Source organism: Urocampus carinirostris, chromosome 2 (assembly GCF_059441175.1).
Source record: "Urocampus carinirostris isolate Australia breed hairy pipefish chromosome 2, RoL_Ucar_1.0, whole genome shotgun sequence".
NCBI lineage: Eukaryota > Metazoa > Chordata > Actinopteri > Syngnathiformes > Syngnathidae > Urocampus > Urocampus carinirostris.
The window spans coordinates 60,545,716-60,564,120 of NC_142350.1; the positions used below are offsets into that span (position 1 = coordinate 60,545,716).

General features: G+C 40.4%; 1 protein-coding gene across 1 annotated transcript in view; it reads left to right on the forward strand.

Moving 5' to 3' along the window:
* The window catches only part of LOC148372804 (gamma-aminobutyric acid type B receptor subunit 1-like), a 211,921-nt gene that overhangs the window by 103,704 nt on the left and 89,812 nt on the right, over positions 1–18,405 (forward strand). Inside the window, exon 9 of the mRNA XM_088327382.1 lies at positions 13,092–13,262. Coding sequence (XP_088183508.1) covers positions 13,092–13,262 — 171 coding nt within the window. The remainder of the gene's footprint in view (positions 1–13,091; positions 13,263–18,405) is intronic.

An 18,405-nucleotide genomic window follows, 5' to 3' on the forward strand; every position in this document is an offset into this window, starting at 1 on the left:
AATCAGTGAAGGGAGTGGGGATATATGTAACCCTTTTTCTCTGGTATGACTCCCTTGCAATCTAATAAAAGCAGTTGCAAGTGTCTGTGATAAAAATTGGCAGATTTCAAAGTGCATTTTCTCCATATTGCCAGCTTGATGATAAGCATTGGTCGGAACATGCAAGATCAAAGCCCTCCTAGAAAAAGGTTTACTTCTACTTAACACATACAAATAAACTGAGATATTTCAAATAAAGCAATGGTTTAATTAAAGCAGGTGAATCAAATTGCAGCCCCCAGGATGATAGTTTGAGCCCCCACCCTTAAAATGAAAGTTAAATGGACAGTCGCTTTATTTTGTTGTGCCACTGCAAACGAGTGCTAAAAGCACAACGGAAGAACACAGAATACGGAGACTCAATGTGACCAAAGCACACCTTATTACTTTTTGAAAAGAGAAATAAGAAAAGAAAAAGGGGAAGAAAAAAGAAAAGAGAAAAATGGAAAAATAACAAAAAAACAAAGAAAAATAGAAAATACATACGAAAAAAAAAAAAAAAAACTGAAAAGTTAATAGAATAAAGGGAGAAAATTGCATTTTTTTTGTTTGTTTGTGTCTTTTACTCCTTTTTTGTCCCTTTCTTTTCTTTTTACTTTCTTTTCACCTTTTTATTCCCGTTTTCTTGTTTTGCCCCTTTTTCTTACTTCCTCTTCCCTATTTTTGATTCATTTTAGAAAAAATATTTTCCCTTCTTTTTGTCTTTTTTTGAATACGGCTGGAAGAAAAAGGGTGTTTTTTGCTCACTTTCAGTCTCCGTAGTTTGAAGTCTTCCTTGGACTCGTTTTGGGTTGCACTAAATCAAATCAAATCAAATTTATTTGTTTAGCATTGTATAAAAACATTTAGCATACTGCAAGACAGTAATATATAAAATAATTATAAAAATAAAAAGGGAATCTGTTTTGGACAACTGAATTAAAGAGACACCCATATTTGACCGTATTGCTGTCTTATGTAGTGCTACCGAAAACGAGTACTTAACACCACCCAAAAAAATACAAACTACCGGGATTCAAAGTGACCAAACAACATGATGTTTCTTCTCGTTTCCTTGCCAAACCTCTTAAAAGGTTTTGGGGGTTATCCGTAGCAGCAAGATTGTGGACAATTATGTCAGCTTCTTTTTGATGAGCATCACGTTATTTAAGGCAAATAATAATTTTTTGACCTATGAGTATTTTAAAAATGCATGTTTATACAATACTTGATATAATCTTGCGTATTATTCAAATCAATATTGTTTTTTTTTATTAATTAACAGATAAGGGGCGCTAAATAATACACATTGTCTTTTTTACGATAAAGAATGATCTAAATTACAGATCTTTTTGCAAATTTTGAACATGCTTTTCTAGTAATTAGAACAAAATAATTTCTTTTCTAGGACAATATTATTATTCTTAGAAGCAGAGTATAATTAAATAAAAAGAAATATTATTGAAATGACCCAATAAACAACGGTGCCGGGGCAATCTGTGGCCTAACTAATATTTTTGATCTCATATTAAAATTTCAATTCATTTTTACATTCTGTTGACCTAATCTCACTTGGCCCATCAAAAATGGACAACATTTATATCTGTCATTTGTAGTGAAATTGTCAGATATCAATATACTGTTACGATATTAATCTGTCCCTGGGTCTAGGTCGTGTCTTGAATTTCTTGTATACTGAACAAATTCTCCCCATAAGAAATGACTGAAAAGCGATTAATCCGTTCCCAGCTTCCCAGATAATCCAAGTTAACTCTAAATAGCTATTAAGCTGTCGAGAACCGTAAAGGATCAAAACCCAAATGCCAAGCCTTTTGTTTTATGGGAAATGGGGAGTCATGCACATTAGGCAGCAGTCTGGCGTGGATTCATAGGAAGCCAGAGGCCGACGAGATCGATACCAATTGCCCGAGCAGATATCGGACAGGTGGGGTTGATACCGGACAGGACGGGAAAGACAGGATTGGTATCAAAACAGGATATCGCAATGAAACCGGACAAACTAGACGGGAACGAAACAGGAAACTGATATCAAACATCGCAGAGGTTCGTTGACGGACTAACAAAGCAAGAATGAGAGCACTGAACTTAAATAGAGGGAAAGCCAATCTGTCAACGAGCCGCAGCTGGCGCCACACGGGCGGGGCCAATTGGGTGCCATGGCAACCGTGACATAAACACATCTTTCTGATCACTTAAGACACATTTAAATAGTAATTGATCATACAGTAATAAGATAACTAAAATGATATTAACGAAATATAATGAGTTTACAATGAGCAAGTCGGTGACTGCTAACGGAGGTTTATGTGTGGTGGTGGAGGAGTGAGGGAGCACTCATTTGTTTCATCCCTTTTTTTCTCAGAAAACACCTTTCCATCTCTTTTACCAGAACTTATGGCAAGGATTACAGGAACACACACAAAAAAGGAGATTAAAAATACAACACACAACTTAAGCTAACTAGGAAAAGATGACTACTGATCACTCCAGCAGTAGCGTTTCGAAATTCTCGCATCCTGGATTTTCTATATTGTGCAAGATTTTGGACACTTTTTGTATTAAATAAAGTGAATTTGTGGAAACCTTCACTTGGCAGCGTTGTCTAACTCCAAATGTTTATTGATGGAGACGCCGCCGACACTTTGAAGGAGGCAGCTCCACAAAAGACCCTGCAAGGGCATAACAAAGCATATTGTCCTTCGGATACTGCTTGTCAACATTTTTTCTCTGGCCTTGGCATCAAGTTCTATCTTTCCTCATAAGCGTGACGGTCCGCCTCTCACTTTGCTCTTAATTACCTTTGTCTGAACGCTCCGACGTTCTTGAACAAAGTGGTTTCACTATTGTCCTTTTTCAAGATGGCAGGAACGATTTTCTGTCCGCTATTTTTCTGGCCTCTATACATTTGATCTAGGCCTTGGTGATACCTTCGTGCAATTCATTTTTTTTTAATTAATTGAGGGTTTTTTATTTTATTTTTATTTTTTTTTCCCAAAAAATGTCTCTGATAAAAACATGCAAATGTTCTCCAATATCTTTATTTTTAATTGAAATAAATAGTCTTTATTGTCATTGATATCAACGTTGTATGCATCAAGATCAGACAAGGGACTATGATGTAAACATAAAAACTTTAGATAGGAAAAAAAGACTAAAGACTATCAGGATAAAATCCAAAAGAAAATATTGACAACGTAGTTGGCCTGGAGAGGAATGGGTGCTAACAGGCTGTACTTGCCCAAGACACACCACTGGAAATGGTGCCCCTACAACCCCAGTGGTTAAGGGATCCAACCAAGTCATTAGAGACATGCCTAAGAATTAATAATAGTGCTATGTTTTTGAAAAAAATCAACAAAACCCTAAAATAAGTCACAATATATTTTACCTTTTTTGTGCGATAACATTTAGCAGCAAAAAAACCAAAAAGAAAACAAAAATACGTCGTAAGATATGCTTTCACATTTTTGTGCGCTTGTTTAGGGTGGTGATGGCCCTGGGGAAGAAGCTGTCTCTGAGTCTGTTTGTCCTCGTTTTGAAAGACTTGTAGCGCCTACCGGAGGGAAACAGGTCAAAGAGGTGACGGCGGAGGTGAAAAGTGCCTTTTATAATGTTAATGGACGTCAATGTCCTCTAGACTGGCCAGGGAGCAGCTGATGATCTTCTGGGCTGTTTTGATTACTCTCTGTTTTTCCTGTCTGCTGACGTGTTCCCAACCTACCACCCGATGACGCCGTATAATACAATGCTCTCCACTGTGGCAGCAAAATTAGACAAAAAATAAACAAACATACGAAGAATGAACAAAGAAATCAGTCCATCAGGAATAAATAAACAAAATAATAATAATAAGGGCGGTATAAACACTTGAAGAAACCATATACAGTTGCTGACTCAAAAAATACATGTTTTATTCAGTTTAATTGTCTGTATTAACAGTTATTTAACTTTTAATCTTCTAAACATCGCATGACCACAATAAAGCAAACTATCAAAACGGTGATGTGGTTTCAGTCGGGCCTTTCAGTGCAGACACCTGTCTTAGGTCTACCCACAATACACAGCAACCTGGGACAAAAATGTTGACTTTGGACCCTGGGAAAGTGTCAATTTAAAGAGACGTGTCTGCAGAGGTGGGTAGTAACGGAGGAGATTTACTCTGTTACAATTACTTGAGTAAGTTTTGAGAAATTTTGTACTAGTAGGAGTATTTTTGTGGAAAAAAACAGTACTTTTACCCCGTTACATTAGGCAACATTGAAATCATTACTTCGTGACTTAATAAATCCCATCCACGTAAGTGTGCTTCTGTCTGTCTCCGCTAAGGCTCTGCTATGTTTAACCAATCAAACGTAGCAGCCTCATCGTGTGACCATATTCAACTTTAGCGGAGGAAAGTTGTTTACTGATAAAACAGATCGAAGTTGTCGCTTAGCAATACCAACTATGTAAACACTGAAGAGGAGGAGCACCCCTGGCCTCACATCAAAAGCATGTTCCCCTAAAAAAGTGTGCAAAACACCAGCTACAGTATGCAATGTCTCCTTTATTCGAGTTCATGGGCTAGCTTGTTGTTCTGCTTGCAGAGCCTGTTAAGATAAGTATTAGAGGCTTTATATGTGCTAAATTTATTTATTAGATTTATAATATTTTTATTTTATTGTTTATCTGTCAGATAGGACGCACTGTGTTAAATATGGTCAAATGACATCTGAGCGCTTTAGTGTTACCTGTGGTGTTCCGCAGGGTTCAGTACTTGGCCCCCTTCTTTTCAGCATTTACATGCTTCCATTAGGTGATATTATTCACAAGTATACTATCAGTTTTCATTGCTAAGCAGATGACACTCTACTATATCTTCCGATGGAGGAATCTTCCACACTAAACTGTGGAAATTTGGAGGCCTGCCTCACTGAGATAAAAGAATGGATGTCACTCAACTTCTTGCGCCTTAACTCTGAAAAGACCGAAATGTTAGTTATTGGTCCATCTAAATGCTGTGACTTGTTCTCAAAAACTGCTCTGAACATTGACGAATGTAATACCACCCAGAGTGACTCGGTCAAAAGTTAAGGTGTCATATTTGACCCCGATCTGTCCTTTCAAACAGTTGGATGCAGGGATTATAATTCATGTGTTTGTTACCTCCCGTCTCGATTACTGTAATGCACTACTCTCCGGTCTCCCATTGTCCAAAATCAAGAGCCTTCAGCTGGTACAAAATGCTGCAGCTAGGCTTTTAACTAATACAAGAAAGTTTGATCACATTACCCCGATTTTAGCTAATCTGCATTGTCTCCCTGTTAGCTTTAGATGTGATTTTAAGGTTCTGTTGGTAGTATACTAAATCATGCATGGACTTGCTCCCTCATATCTTTTGGATTTAATTTCCCCCCTATGTTCCGGTCTGGAGCCTTCGGTCTGAAAACGCTGGTCTACTAGTGATCCCAAGAGCCAAGAAGAGATCCGCAGGTTCGAGAGCGTTCTCCATTCGGGCCCCGGTGCTGTGGAATGGTCTTCCCCCTGAGAACCGATCTGCAACCTCAGTGGAAATGTTTAAATCTAAGCTTAAAACACACTTCTATTCTGTAGCATATGAATAACCTATATTTTATGTTGACAATATCAGGGGATGGTGTCATAATAGTCTGCAATAATAGTTTGCAATACTCTTTGTGTTTAAGGGCTATACAAATACACATGACTTGACTATTAAAGCATTTAAATTTTTGTTTATTATTTTAATCTACTTTTAAATTAAATTTATTTTTTTGTCGATTGGATGGACTCTGATAATTTGATGATCCGATCGGTTGTTTCCAAAAAATCAACTGTCTACTTTTAGGTGTCCGTAGTAAGGGTAACACAATTGCTTTTTAACTGAAATAACTGTAACTAATTCCTTTTTTTTTTTCAGTCAACACGGGAAATAAAGCGTCAACAAAAAGCAGGATTGTACTGTCGATTGATTCCAATCTTGCACAGACATTTACATCTGAATGAGATTAGTGACTGCGAGGTACAGCTCAGGGAGACCGTAGCGAAACCGCATAAAATGTGTAAAGTGTAAAACGACTCTGCCGGTGGCGAGGAAGATTTAACACATCCGATGTGGAAGCCGAGAAAGAAAAAGTGTTTTTCCTGAAATGCTGTCAAGAGGGCAAGGGGAGTTTTGTAGGAGCCTGGCGATCCCAGAGACGCTTTAAAAGCTTAAGGTCAACAATCCGGGGCAAAGATAACGCCGGTAAAGAGGGGGGGGAAAAAAACAGATAAATGCATTTCGGAACGATTCGGGGAAAGTGTCAAATGTGCTATGTGATAGATTAAAGAATCAGAATTCAAATGGCACTCGCTGAAAAAATCTTGCGGCGTCCCTTCCGAACCGATGAATTAGACTTAATCCTCAGCTATCTGCCGCTAGTGTGCACGATCCCCCACACTTTAAAACCTCAAACAATATCTTTTAATTCCGCCCCACCGGGTCTGCGCCAGCCCTCGAGCAGCAATCGCTGCTCGGCATTGCTTTTAGAAACGGATACACCGGATCATGTTGAAAGAGTGAAAAGAGGAGCTGACTAATACCCTCTTTTCTATCCAGGAACCAGAGGTTTTTTTTCATGCTTGGCTTACAAAACAGACACCTGCAGGTAGAAATACTCCAAAAAGAAAAAAAAAATCCTGTACTCAAGTCAAGTCATGTTGATTTGTATAGACCTTATTCACAAAGAGTCTCAAAGGGCTTCACAAACCATAGATTATTGCAAACCGCAGACTATTATGACACCATCCCCTGATCTAAAACCTACATGAGGGCAAGGAAAAACTCATCCATCCATTATCTGTACCGCTGATCCTCAGTAGGGTCGTGGGGTGCTGGAGCCCACCCCAGCTATCTTTGGGCAGTGGGCAGGGGACACCCTGAACTGGTTGCCAGCCAATCACAGGGCACACTGGGACAGACAATTCGCTTGCTCATTCACACCTAGGGACAATTTGAACCGGCCAATTAAACTGACATGCATGTTTTTAGAAGGTAGGAAGAAACCGGAGCGCCCGGAGTAAACCCACACAAGCACGGGGAGAACATGCAAACTCCACACAGGAGGTTCGATCTCATGACCTCAGAACTGTGCCGCACACGCGCTAACCACTGGTCCGCCGTGCTGCCCAGGAAAAACTCAATCATTTCAATTCAAATTTATAGGTAGTCAAGTCAAGCCATGTTCATTTGTGATGCCCTTCATTACAAAGAGTCTCAAAGGGCTGCACAGACCACAGACCATTGCAAACTACAGACTATTATTACACCATTCCCTGATCTAAAACCGACATGAGGACAAGGAAAAACTCCAAAACCTCAACATGAGGAAATTGGATAAATCCTGAGAAAACTGACTTCCAAAATAGAATAGAATAGAATAGAATATACCTTTATTGTCATTGTTACAAATGGGCTAACATATTGTGACAACGAAATTGGGCATGACACTCCAGTTTTACACATAGTGAGGGTATGAGCAAGAAGATAAAGGAACAGAGAAGATAATGTTATAAAACAAGGGGAATAAGGCTATAGTTATAATTTACATGGTATTTACACAACAATGTCAGCATGTGGGATGTTACATACAGGGTTGTCGTGATAACGTTGTATCGTAACGGTTGTGCAATATTGCATTTGGTGCAAAGTCATCATGGTGCAAAAATAGTCCGCATATACATTGGTGCAAGCATAGACATCATAGTGCAAAAAAAGGAAATGGTCAGACATTGTGCAATTTGAGCATTAAACGTAGTGCAGTCGACATGTGCAAGAACAAGACTTGAGTAACATTATATTCGTATGAGGTAGTGTTGGCACGAGTTTTCAGTTTTTGTGCGGTGTCTGTTGAGCAGTGAACAAACATAGTGCAGACAGCATGTACGTGAGTACCATTTTACATACGTGTGAGGTATTTTTTATTTTTTTTTGCAACAGTTTTCAGTTGTTTGTGCGGTGTCTGTTTAGGGTGGTAATGGCTGTGGGGAAGAAACTGTCTCTGAGTCTGTTCGTTTTTGCTTTGCGTGACCTGTAGCGCTTGCCGGAAGGCAGCAGGTCGAAGAGATGGTGGCCGGGGTGAGAAAAGTCCTTGACGATGTTTTCTGCTCTGCTGAGGTAGCGAGAGCAGGCAATGTCCTCCAGACTGGGCAGAGAGCAGCCGACGATTCTCTGGGCTGTTTTTATGATCCTCTGGAGCTTTTTCCTGTCTGCTGCTGTGCACCCCGCATACCACACCGTGATGCAGTATGTTAGGATGCTCTCCACTGTGGCTTTGTAGAAAGACACCTGCAGCTGCTGTTTTAGGTTATTTTTCCTGAGCAATCTCAGGAAGTGCAGTCGCTGCTGGGCCTTCCCTACCACCGCTCTGGTGTTTGCAGACCAGGAGAGGTCGTCGGAGATGTGCACGCCCAGAAATTTGAACGAGTGGACTCTCTCTACGCAGTCTCCTTTTATGATGAGTGGTGCTGGATTCCTGCCATTCCTTCTGAAATCCAGAATCAGTTCTTTTGTTTTTGTTGTGTTCAATATGAGGTGGTTTTCCGAGCACCACGTTGAAAGTGACTCAACCTCATCCCTGTATGCCGCCTCGTCCCCTTCAGAGATGACCAGGATGCAACAGATGTTGCAGCAACAAATAATATACAGATACAGATATTGTCAACATGAAATATAGGTCATTCATAAGCTATAGAAAAGAAGTTTGTTTTAAGTCTAAGTTTAAATAGTTCCATTCCACAGCACCGGGGCCGAAAGGGAGAATGCTCTCAAACCTGCAAATTTCTTATTGGCTCTTGGGATCTCTAGTAGACCAGCATTTTCAGAGCGAAGGCTCCCAACCAAAACATAGGGGGAAATTTAATCTGAAAGATATGAGGGAGCAAGTCCATGCATGATTTTGTATACTACCAACAGATCAGATATTGTCAACATTAAATATAGGTCATTCATAAGCTATAGAAAAGAAGTGTGTTTTAAGTCTAAATTTAAATAGTTCCATTAAGGTCGCAGATTGAATCTCTGAGCAGAGCGTTCCACAGCACCGGGGCCCGAAAGGGAGAACACTCTAAAACCTGCAAATTTCTTCTTGGCTCTTGGGATCACTAGTAGACCAGCATTGTCAGAGCGAAGGCTCCCAACCAAAACATAGGGGGAAATTAAATCTAAAAGATATGAGGGAGCAAGTCCTTGCATGATTTTGTATACTACCAACAGAACCTTAAAATCACATCTTAAGCTAACAGGGAGCCAATGCAGTTTAGCTAAAATCGGGGTACTGTGAACAAACTTTCTTGTCTTGGTTGAAAGTCTTGCTGCAGCATTTTGTAGCAGCTGAAGACTCTTGATTCTGGACTTCGGGAGACCGGAGAGTAGTGCATTACAGTAATCGAGACGGGAAGTAGCAAACGCATGAATTATTATCTCCGCATCAGACTGGGACAGCATGGGGCGAATTTTAGCAATGTTGCGAAGATGGAAATAAGCTGTTCTAGTAATGTTCCACACGTGTGTTTGGAAGGACAGATTGGGATCAAATGTGACACCTAGATTTTTGACTGAGTCACTCTTAAATTTTTCGATATTCAGAGCAGTTTTTTGGAGAACAAGTCACGGCATTTAGAAGGACCAATAATTAACATTTCGGTCTTTTCAGGGTCGAGGCAAGTGAAGTAACATCCATCTCAGTGGGACGTGAAAATACGGGAAAGTAATTTACTGTCAGAATCATTTCACACTAACATTAAAGAAAGTGCCATGATAGCGGAACCTCTTAAATTGAGATCGCAGTTCTTGTCGTTTGTTAAATTTCCACGCTTGCCTCCAGTCTAATAGCGTCTTTCTTCAAATTGATCAATAAATGTCATCTGAACAACATTATCGACCTGCTCCACTCTCTAGTGTGTTATTACCATCCTTGTGAAGAGTGCACTTTGTCCATCCATCTCATAGGAGGGATGGGAACGTCTGTAATGGTTTCTTAAATGCCACCATTTTTTTTTTTTTAAAGAAATCCGTTGAAGGTTTTTCCTCCTACTTGTCATCGAGAAGACTAATTATTGGAAACATTGAACGTTTGACATTTAGCGCTGTCCCGCCTTCCGTACATCTCTAAACTTATTGCAGGGTTGGTACGGGTGCTAGAAATCCTTTCACGGTTTTGAATAATCCTGGAATTTGGGTGAAGTGCTTGTAAATGCTTGAAATTGTTGCCATGTTTCTTGGCAGTCTGACTTGAAAGACCATGTGATGAAGGAAGAAAAATAAAACAAGTCTGCTTCAAAATGAAGCCGACAACCCTGCTCTGCTGGCTTTGCTTTGTCGGCTTTGCTTTGCCGTTCCGTTTCTTCTTTCCTTGTGACTAAATCTATAAAAAAAAAAATCACATGTCATGATACATACATCTCATCTCTCATCTCATTAGCTGCACCGCTTATCCTCAGTAGGGTCGCGGGGGTGCTGGAGCCCGTCCCAGCAATCACTGGGTAGTGGGCAGGGGACACCCTGAACTGGTTGCCAGTCAATCGCAGGGCACACAGGGACGGACAACTTGCTCGCTCATTCACACCTAGGGACAATTTGGACCGGCCAATCCACCTGAAATGCATGTCTTTGGAATGTGGGAGGAAACCGGAGTGCCCGGAGGAATCCCACACAAGCACGGGGAGAACATACAAACTCCGTACAGTAAGTCCAGTAGCTGGATTTGAACCCACACAGGAGGTTCCCAAGACCTTAGAACTGTGCCGCACACGCGCTAACCACTGCGCCGCCGTGCTGCCCTGATACATACATATACAAGATTAAAAATAATAATATGAATAAAATATGACCTGAAAAACATGTGTGAATATTGTGGTAGAAATATCTGAGGACATGAAAAATGTGAGTGTAAATTGATGATAAATACATGATTCACACTGGATTTTTTCCCTTTTATTGTTACATGAGAAATTAAAAAAATGGCTTTAAAAGTCCTTAAAAAGTGTTTGAGTACGGCCTTGAAAAATGTGTACTAACCCGGGGTAGTGTTTCCCAGCAGTAAATTGTTATGGGAAGAACTTCCTGCAACTGAAAATGTAAGCTACATATTACTAAATTTAATAACACCTATATGGGGAGAGATTCGTCTCAAAAATATGAACACACATATTGTTTGGATCCACAAATCTAAAAATGTGTGAAGATTGTGGTAGAAACATTTGTTAACTCCGGCATCTGAGCCCTTTAGTGTTAGCTGTGGTGTTCCGCAGGGTTCAGTACTTGGCCCCCTTCTTTTCAGCATTTACATGCTTCTATTTGCTGATATTATTCGCGAGTATAATATCAGTTTCCATTGCTACGCAGATAACACTCAACTATATTTTCCGATGGAAGAATCTGCCACACTAAACTGTGGAAATTTGGAGGCCTGCCTCATTGAGATAAAAGAATGGATGTCACTCAACTTTTTGCACCTTAACTCTGAAAAAAACAAAATGTTAGTTATTGGTCCATCTAAATTCCCCCAATAATGTTACATGAGAAATGTAAAAATGGCTTTAAAAGTCCTTAAAAATTGTTTGAATTCGGCCTTGAAAAAGGTGTACTAACCCGTGGTAGTGTTTCCCAGCAGTAAATTGTTATAGGAAGAATTTCCTGCAACTGAAAATGTTACAGATTACTAATTTTTACCCAACACCTATATGGGGGAGAGATTTGTCAAAAAAATATTAGCAAATATATGAATAGATGCACAAATATAGTCGAGATTTAATCAAGATCTAAAAATCATATTTCTTGATAAATACGTCCATAAGATTGACGATAATAATATAAATAGAATATGACCTGAAGCATGTGTGAAGATTGTGGTGGAAATATTTAAGTACATGAAAAACACAAGTGTAAATTCAGCATATTTTTGCAGATTTACAAAATACAAGATTCACACCGGATGGTATTTTTCCATTGATGGTACTTGAAAAGTTCATAAAAAAATGGCTTTGAAAGTGCTTAAAAAGTGTCACGGTTGCCATGGCGCCCAATTGGCCCCGCCCGTGTGGTGCTAGCTGCGGCTCATTGACACAATTGGCTTTCCGTCTCTTTAAGCTCAGTGCTCTCACTCTTCCTTTGTCAGCCTGGCAAGGCGCTGGTCTTTTGACTCGGTCCTGTTCTCATCTCATTAGCTGCACCGCTTATCCTCAGTAGGGTCGCGGGGTTGCTGGAGCCCATCCCAGCAATCCTCGGGCAGTGGGCAGGGGACACCCTGGACTGGTTGCCAGCCAATCGCAGGGCACACAGGGACAGACAACTCGCTCGCCCATTCACACCTAGGGACAATTTGGACGGGCCAATTCACCTGAAATGCATGTCTTTTGGAATGTGGGAGGAAACCGGAGTGCCCGGAGGAAACCCACGCAAGCACGGGGAGAACATACAAACTCCGCACAGTAAGTCCGGTAGCTGAATTTGAACCCACACAGGAGGTTCCCAAGGCCTTAGAATTGTGCCGCACATGCGCTAACCACTGCGCCGCCGTGCTGTTTCGGTCCTGTTTCCTGTTGGTATTTCCTGTCTGGTATTGTTCCCGTTTATTTTGTCCTGTTTAAAATCGGTTTTCAGTTTCGTTCCCGTCTAGTTTGTCCTGTTTAATTTGGATATGCTGTTTTGATATCATCCTGTCTGTCCCATTGTTTAATAACGGTTACCAGTTTCGTTCCTGTCTAGTTTGTCCTATGTATTTTCGATATCCTGTTTTGATATCAATCTTGTCTGTCCGGTACCGACCCTATCTGTCAGATATCTGCTTGGGCAATTGTTATCGATCTCGTCTGCCTCTGGCTTCCTATCATTCCACACCATACTGCTGAGTGATCGTGCATGACTCCCCATCTCCCGTAAAATAAAAGGCTTGTGTGAGAAACGTCACGCATTTGGGTCCTGATCCTGTTCCGGTTCTTGACAAAAAGTGTTTGAATTTGTCCATGAAAAAAAAAGTGTACTCACCATGTTTTCCCCTTGTTGTTCTTAATAGCTTTCATACGGCTCCAGTTCCCCAGCCTTGTCCAACCGCCAACGTTTTCCCACATTCTTCCGAACTCACCCTTCTGCGACGTTGCACAACCCCACCCGGGTTCAACTCTTCCAGAAGTGGAAGTGGACCCGCATCGCCACCATCCAGCAGACCACCGAAGTCTTCACCTCGGTCAGTAGCTCTTCATCAGAAAAATTATAGGAAGTCAAGGAGGACAGACTTTTCCTTCCCCGGCATGTTCCATTAACATCCAGGTTGAGCAGTTCTGTTGAGGTTTTTCTGACAATTCCAGTAATCCCTGCTTTTTCACAGGAAGTATGTTTTTTTTCCACAAAACTTTATTGAAACAAGAAGCTGTAAATCACTTATAACCAGGTTATTTTAACTTGATTACTTTCAATTACTTTTGGATTACTCCAATAGCAAATATGCTAATAAAAGACAAAAAAAACTAAATATGATTAAAATGATGACTCACAACACGTGGTAAGCTTTCTCTCCTGGCTTTGATCTTCAGGAAAACTAACATAAAATCAGGGTAGAGTAGGGTTACTTTAATTTGATTACTTTCAATTACTTTTGGATTACTCCATTACCAAATATGCTAATAAAAGACAAAACAAACTAAATATGAATAAAATGATGACTCACAACATGTGGTAAGCTTTCTCTCCTGGCTTTGATCTCTTCGATCTCCGGCAAAACGAACATAAAATGCGACAGAAAAAAAAAGAAAATAAATCCAAACAGCTTGCCAACATCATTTTTGCCGTTCCATGTATTCCGTTACTCCCCAAACCTGCACAAAATTGAGTCATTTTATTCATATTAGTTTATTTTGTCTTTTATTAGCATATTTGGTATTGGAGTAATCCAAAAGTAATTGAAAGTAATCCAGTTAAAGTAACCCTACCCAACCCTGCTTATAACTAATTAAAATATTTTCATTCCACCAGAATTAAATAGGCCATAAACACCCCAAAATTATAAAAATGCTAATAAAGTAAAACAGGAAGATAGTGTCAAGACCAGAACGGAGACAGGACCCACTTGCGTTACGTTTCTCTCCGTTTTATTGGAAGAAAGGAAAGGGTTGCACCCACGATCCGGGGATCGCTGAGCGCGGGAAGCAGGTCGCTCTGAACACGGAAGTGGGACTTCCGTGGCGAGCGACGGCGGTGTCGGGAATGGAAAAAACGGGTCGGTAGCCAGGACAGGAGAGCAAAAAACGTGGTCGGGATTGGAAACGAGTCGAAAGCCAGGAGAGGAGAGTAAACGTGGTCAGGATAAAAAAAACGGGTCGAAGCCGGGAAACAGACGGGAGCAAAAACAGGTGGGAGTCAGTGTAGAAAAAGCTTGCCTAGAGTAAACCGAGGTTTGCAAACGGACTGACAACAGGTGACAGAAAAGAGTGGGTTTAAATAGTGACAGGTAGCCAATCAGAGTCTGAGGAGCGGGCACAGTTGATTCACATCAGTGATCATGACACATAGGCTCATGTTGGGTTGAAATCCAAGGAATAAAAATGGGTTATAAGACTAGTTTTAAAAATGGAGGCCCCCCCAGGCCATAAATTTGCTCTACAAACGGTCAATAATCCTAATATCGCTTCTGTCGAGGTAAAAATATCGCACCTTTCAAATAGTCACTAGCATGATTAGAAATTAACAAAAATGCCAGGAAAAGGTTTTAAAATTTGCTATGATTTATTTAGATTTAGCCATATTCAGTGATATACTATAGAGCAGGGGTGTCAAACTAATTTGAAGTCGGGGGCCACACGATAGAACAAACGTTCTGTCGGGGGCCGGACGAATAGATTCAAGAGAAAGAAAAAGAGAGAGAGGGAGGAAAAAGGAGAGAGAGACAGGACAAAGAAAGAAAAAGAGAGAGAGGGAGAGAGCATGAGAAACAAAAGATAAAAAGTCGTGAGAGAGGGGAAAAAGAAAGGGAGAGAAAGAAAGAAGTCCAAAGAGAAATAGAAAGACAGAAGGAGAGAAAAGAGAAAAGAAAGCGGAAAGGGTAGGAAGAGAGAAAGAGAAATGAGAGAAAAGGAAAAAAGGAAGTTAGAGCAAAGGAAGTTAAAAAGACAGAGAGAGAAAGAGCAACAAAGGACGAGAAAAAGAGAAACACAGAGAGTGAAAGAAACGGAGACAAAGTGGGAGAAAAGGGGTGGAAAAGAAAGAAAGAGAGAGAGAGAGAGAGAGAGAGAGACACAAAGAGCAACAAAGGAAGAGAAAAAGAGAGACAAAGAGAGTGAAAGAGACAGAGACACAGAGTCGGAGAAAAGGGGTGGAAAAGAAAGAGAGAGAGAGAGTAAGAGAGAGAGAGACAAAGAGCAACGCAGAAAGAGACAAAGAGAGTAAGAGACAGAGAGTGGGAGAAAAGGGGTGGAAAAGAAAGAGAGAGAAAGAGAGAGAAAGAGAGAGAAAGAGAGAGAAAGAGAGAGAAAGAGAAAGAGACAAAGAGCAACAAAGGAAGAGAAAAAGAGCGACAAAGAGAGTGAAAGAGACAGAGTGGGAGAAAAGGGCTGGAAAAGAGAGAGAGAGAGAGAGAGAGAGAGAGAGAAAGAGAGAGAGAGAGAGAGAGAGAGAGAGAGAGAAATAAATACAAGTACATTGTCTTTGTCAGAGGCTTTGGCAACATCAAGTGGACCTATTTCATTCTGCAGCTCGTTTTTCTCTTGCGCTTCTCTGAGTGTTGTCTCGCGGGCCGGATTCAATCCCTCAGCGGCCGCCTGTTTGACACCTGTGCTATAGAGCACGGGTGTCCAAACTATGACCGGAGGGCCCTCTTCAGCTCATCGACTATTTTTCAGTGCACAGTGGCATGTATACACTTTTTTAACATGCCAAATGAATATTGAAAGTATAACATATTTGATTGTAAAATTCAAAGCCAACCTTGAAGAAAAGTCTGAAAAAATATGTTTTGTCAGCCTCTCTTTCAGGCATGTTCCCCACTACAATATACATTAACAAATTATTTTGAGTACCCGGGACTTTTATTAAAAATTAGGAGGAGATCAAAGCAAGGAATATTCTAAGGGTATGACAATTCTCATTGAATCAGTTTTATTTTTAATATGCCTTCGCCGTCTCCTCGTCCTTTCTGCATCCACCTGTTACTCCGCTTGACCAACTCAACTCACGTCACACCAAATGTCAATACAAATTTATTTTCTCCTTTGTTTGTATTCATTTCTCATGTTATTTAATCATATGTTGGTGTATTACTGTCTGGTAGTTTTACCTCTGCATTTAAAAATAGTTTCCATCCCATCCATTGTTTTGTTGCTATATCGGCCTAGGTCATACCAAAAGAAAATTTCAACTGTATGTTTCTTGCTTTTACCATTGTTTTGTAAAACGTCTTTTTGTGATACGATGCATTTCAAGCAGAACTTTTGCTTCAGTGCTTTGTTGTTTATTATCATTTGCCATCCAATTAAATTAACTTTATGCTCAATTTAAGGAAAAAAATAATAATTACCCAATTATTTAACGAATCATTTCAATAGTCAGTGACTACAGGGTTCGTTCGGGTGCTTAAATTTCTTAAAAAATGCTTGTATTTTAAAGTTGTGTTTACAAGGATTGAAAAGTGATGCAATTTTGGGTGAAGTGCTTGTAAATGCTTGAACTTATTGCCATGTTTCTCAACAAGCCTGCTTAAAAATGACGCCGATGGCACTCTCTGGTAGCTTCGCTTTGCCATTGCATTTCTTCTTCCCTGGTAATTGACGGCAGCTGGCATTGGTTCCTACAGCATTGTGCTATGAAGTGTCATCGCCCCTTACGGGACCGGTGCGTGGTACACCTAAACAGGGTACTATGAAAGGTGTAACTGTGCAAAGATTACGTATAAATTATGGACATTGATAATTAAATTAAGTTAACGTTTGTTATGGGAAGAAATTCCTACTAATGGAAATGTAAGCTACACATTACTGTGAATTTAACCTAGCACCTATATGGGGAGAAATTTATCTTAAAAAAACATATTCACACTTTATTCAAGATCTATATATCATAAACCAGATTTATTTTTTAATGGTCCAGATGCTACACTACTTACGACTCTTCGACTTACGCAAAACGGTAGATACAATCATGAGGATGTGGAAAAATAGCCGGACAGTTAGATTTTGTATTGTGTGCACCTTTTTCCGAGTAGAGGACAGTACTGTAGTGTTTCTTTCGGCCACGTGGCGCTGTGAGAGGTCACCCAGCATCCACCCCGAAGAAGAAATCCTTCTACCTCCTGGTTTGTGTATATACACACTGCACTTTATCTCTAGCGCGCTAAGAACTTTGACATTTTTATTGTATAATATCTCGTGCATCCATTCAATATGGTTGGTGTAAAGTGTAAAGAAGAGGCGAGCCGTTTATTTTAAGGTAAAAGTGGAATAAGAAAGCTTAATGCGGTTGAGAAAATGGTTGGATCGCTTTTTTTGTCCACTTTTTACCACGGGGGAGTCGCCTAACTCTTCCAAAAGTAAGTTAAACTCAACTTTAATTATTTTTATAGTCAAGTCATGTTTATTTGTGAAGCTTTTAACCACAAGGAGTCTCAAAGGGCTTCACAGACCACAGAATGTCAACGCCTAATATGTAGCTTTGTTTTTCAGTACCATGCTTTATCATTCAGCCTGCTTCGTAACGTTATTGAGCATATTATTTTATGAAATGTTTATTTTTTAGTACCAAACAATACAAGTTACTTTCACAAGCCTTAAACTTGCGTATATAAACCGTCTCATCTCATCAGCTGCATCACTTATCCTCAGTAGGGTCGCGGGGGTGCTGGAGCCCATCCTAGCAATCATCGGGCAGTGGGCAGGGGACACCCTGAACTGGTTGCCAGCCAATCGCAGGGCACACAGGGACAGACAACTCGCTCGCTCATTCACACCTAGGGACAATTTGGACCGGCCAATCCACCTGAAATGCATGTCTTTGGAATGTGGGAGGAAACCGGAGTGCCTGGAGGAAACCCACGCAAGCGCGGGGAGAACATACAAACTCCGCACAGTAAGTCCGGTAGCTGGATTTGAACCCACACAGGAGGTTCCCAAGACCTTAGAACTGTGCCGCACACGCGCTAACCACTGCGCCGCCGTGCTACCCTATATAAACCGTAAACACACAAAATATAGCACTGAAACCTATGAACAAATCCAACTTACGAACAATCGTCCGTCTTGTTTGTAAGTAGGGCAACGTCTGTACTGCAGAAATTAGAAAATTGGCTTCCAAAGTCCTTAAAAAGTGCTACGATTTGGCCAAGAAAATGGTCTGATTAGTGCTAA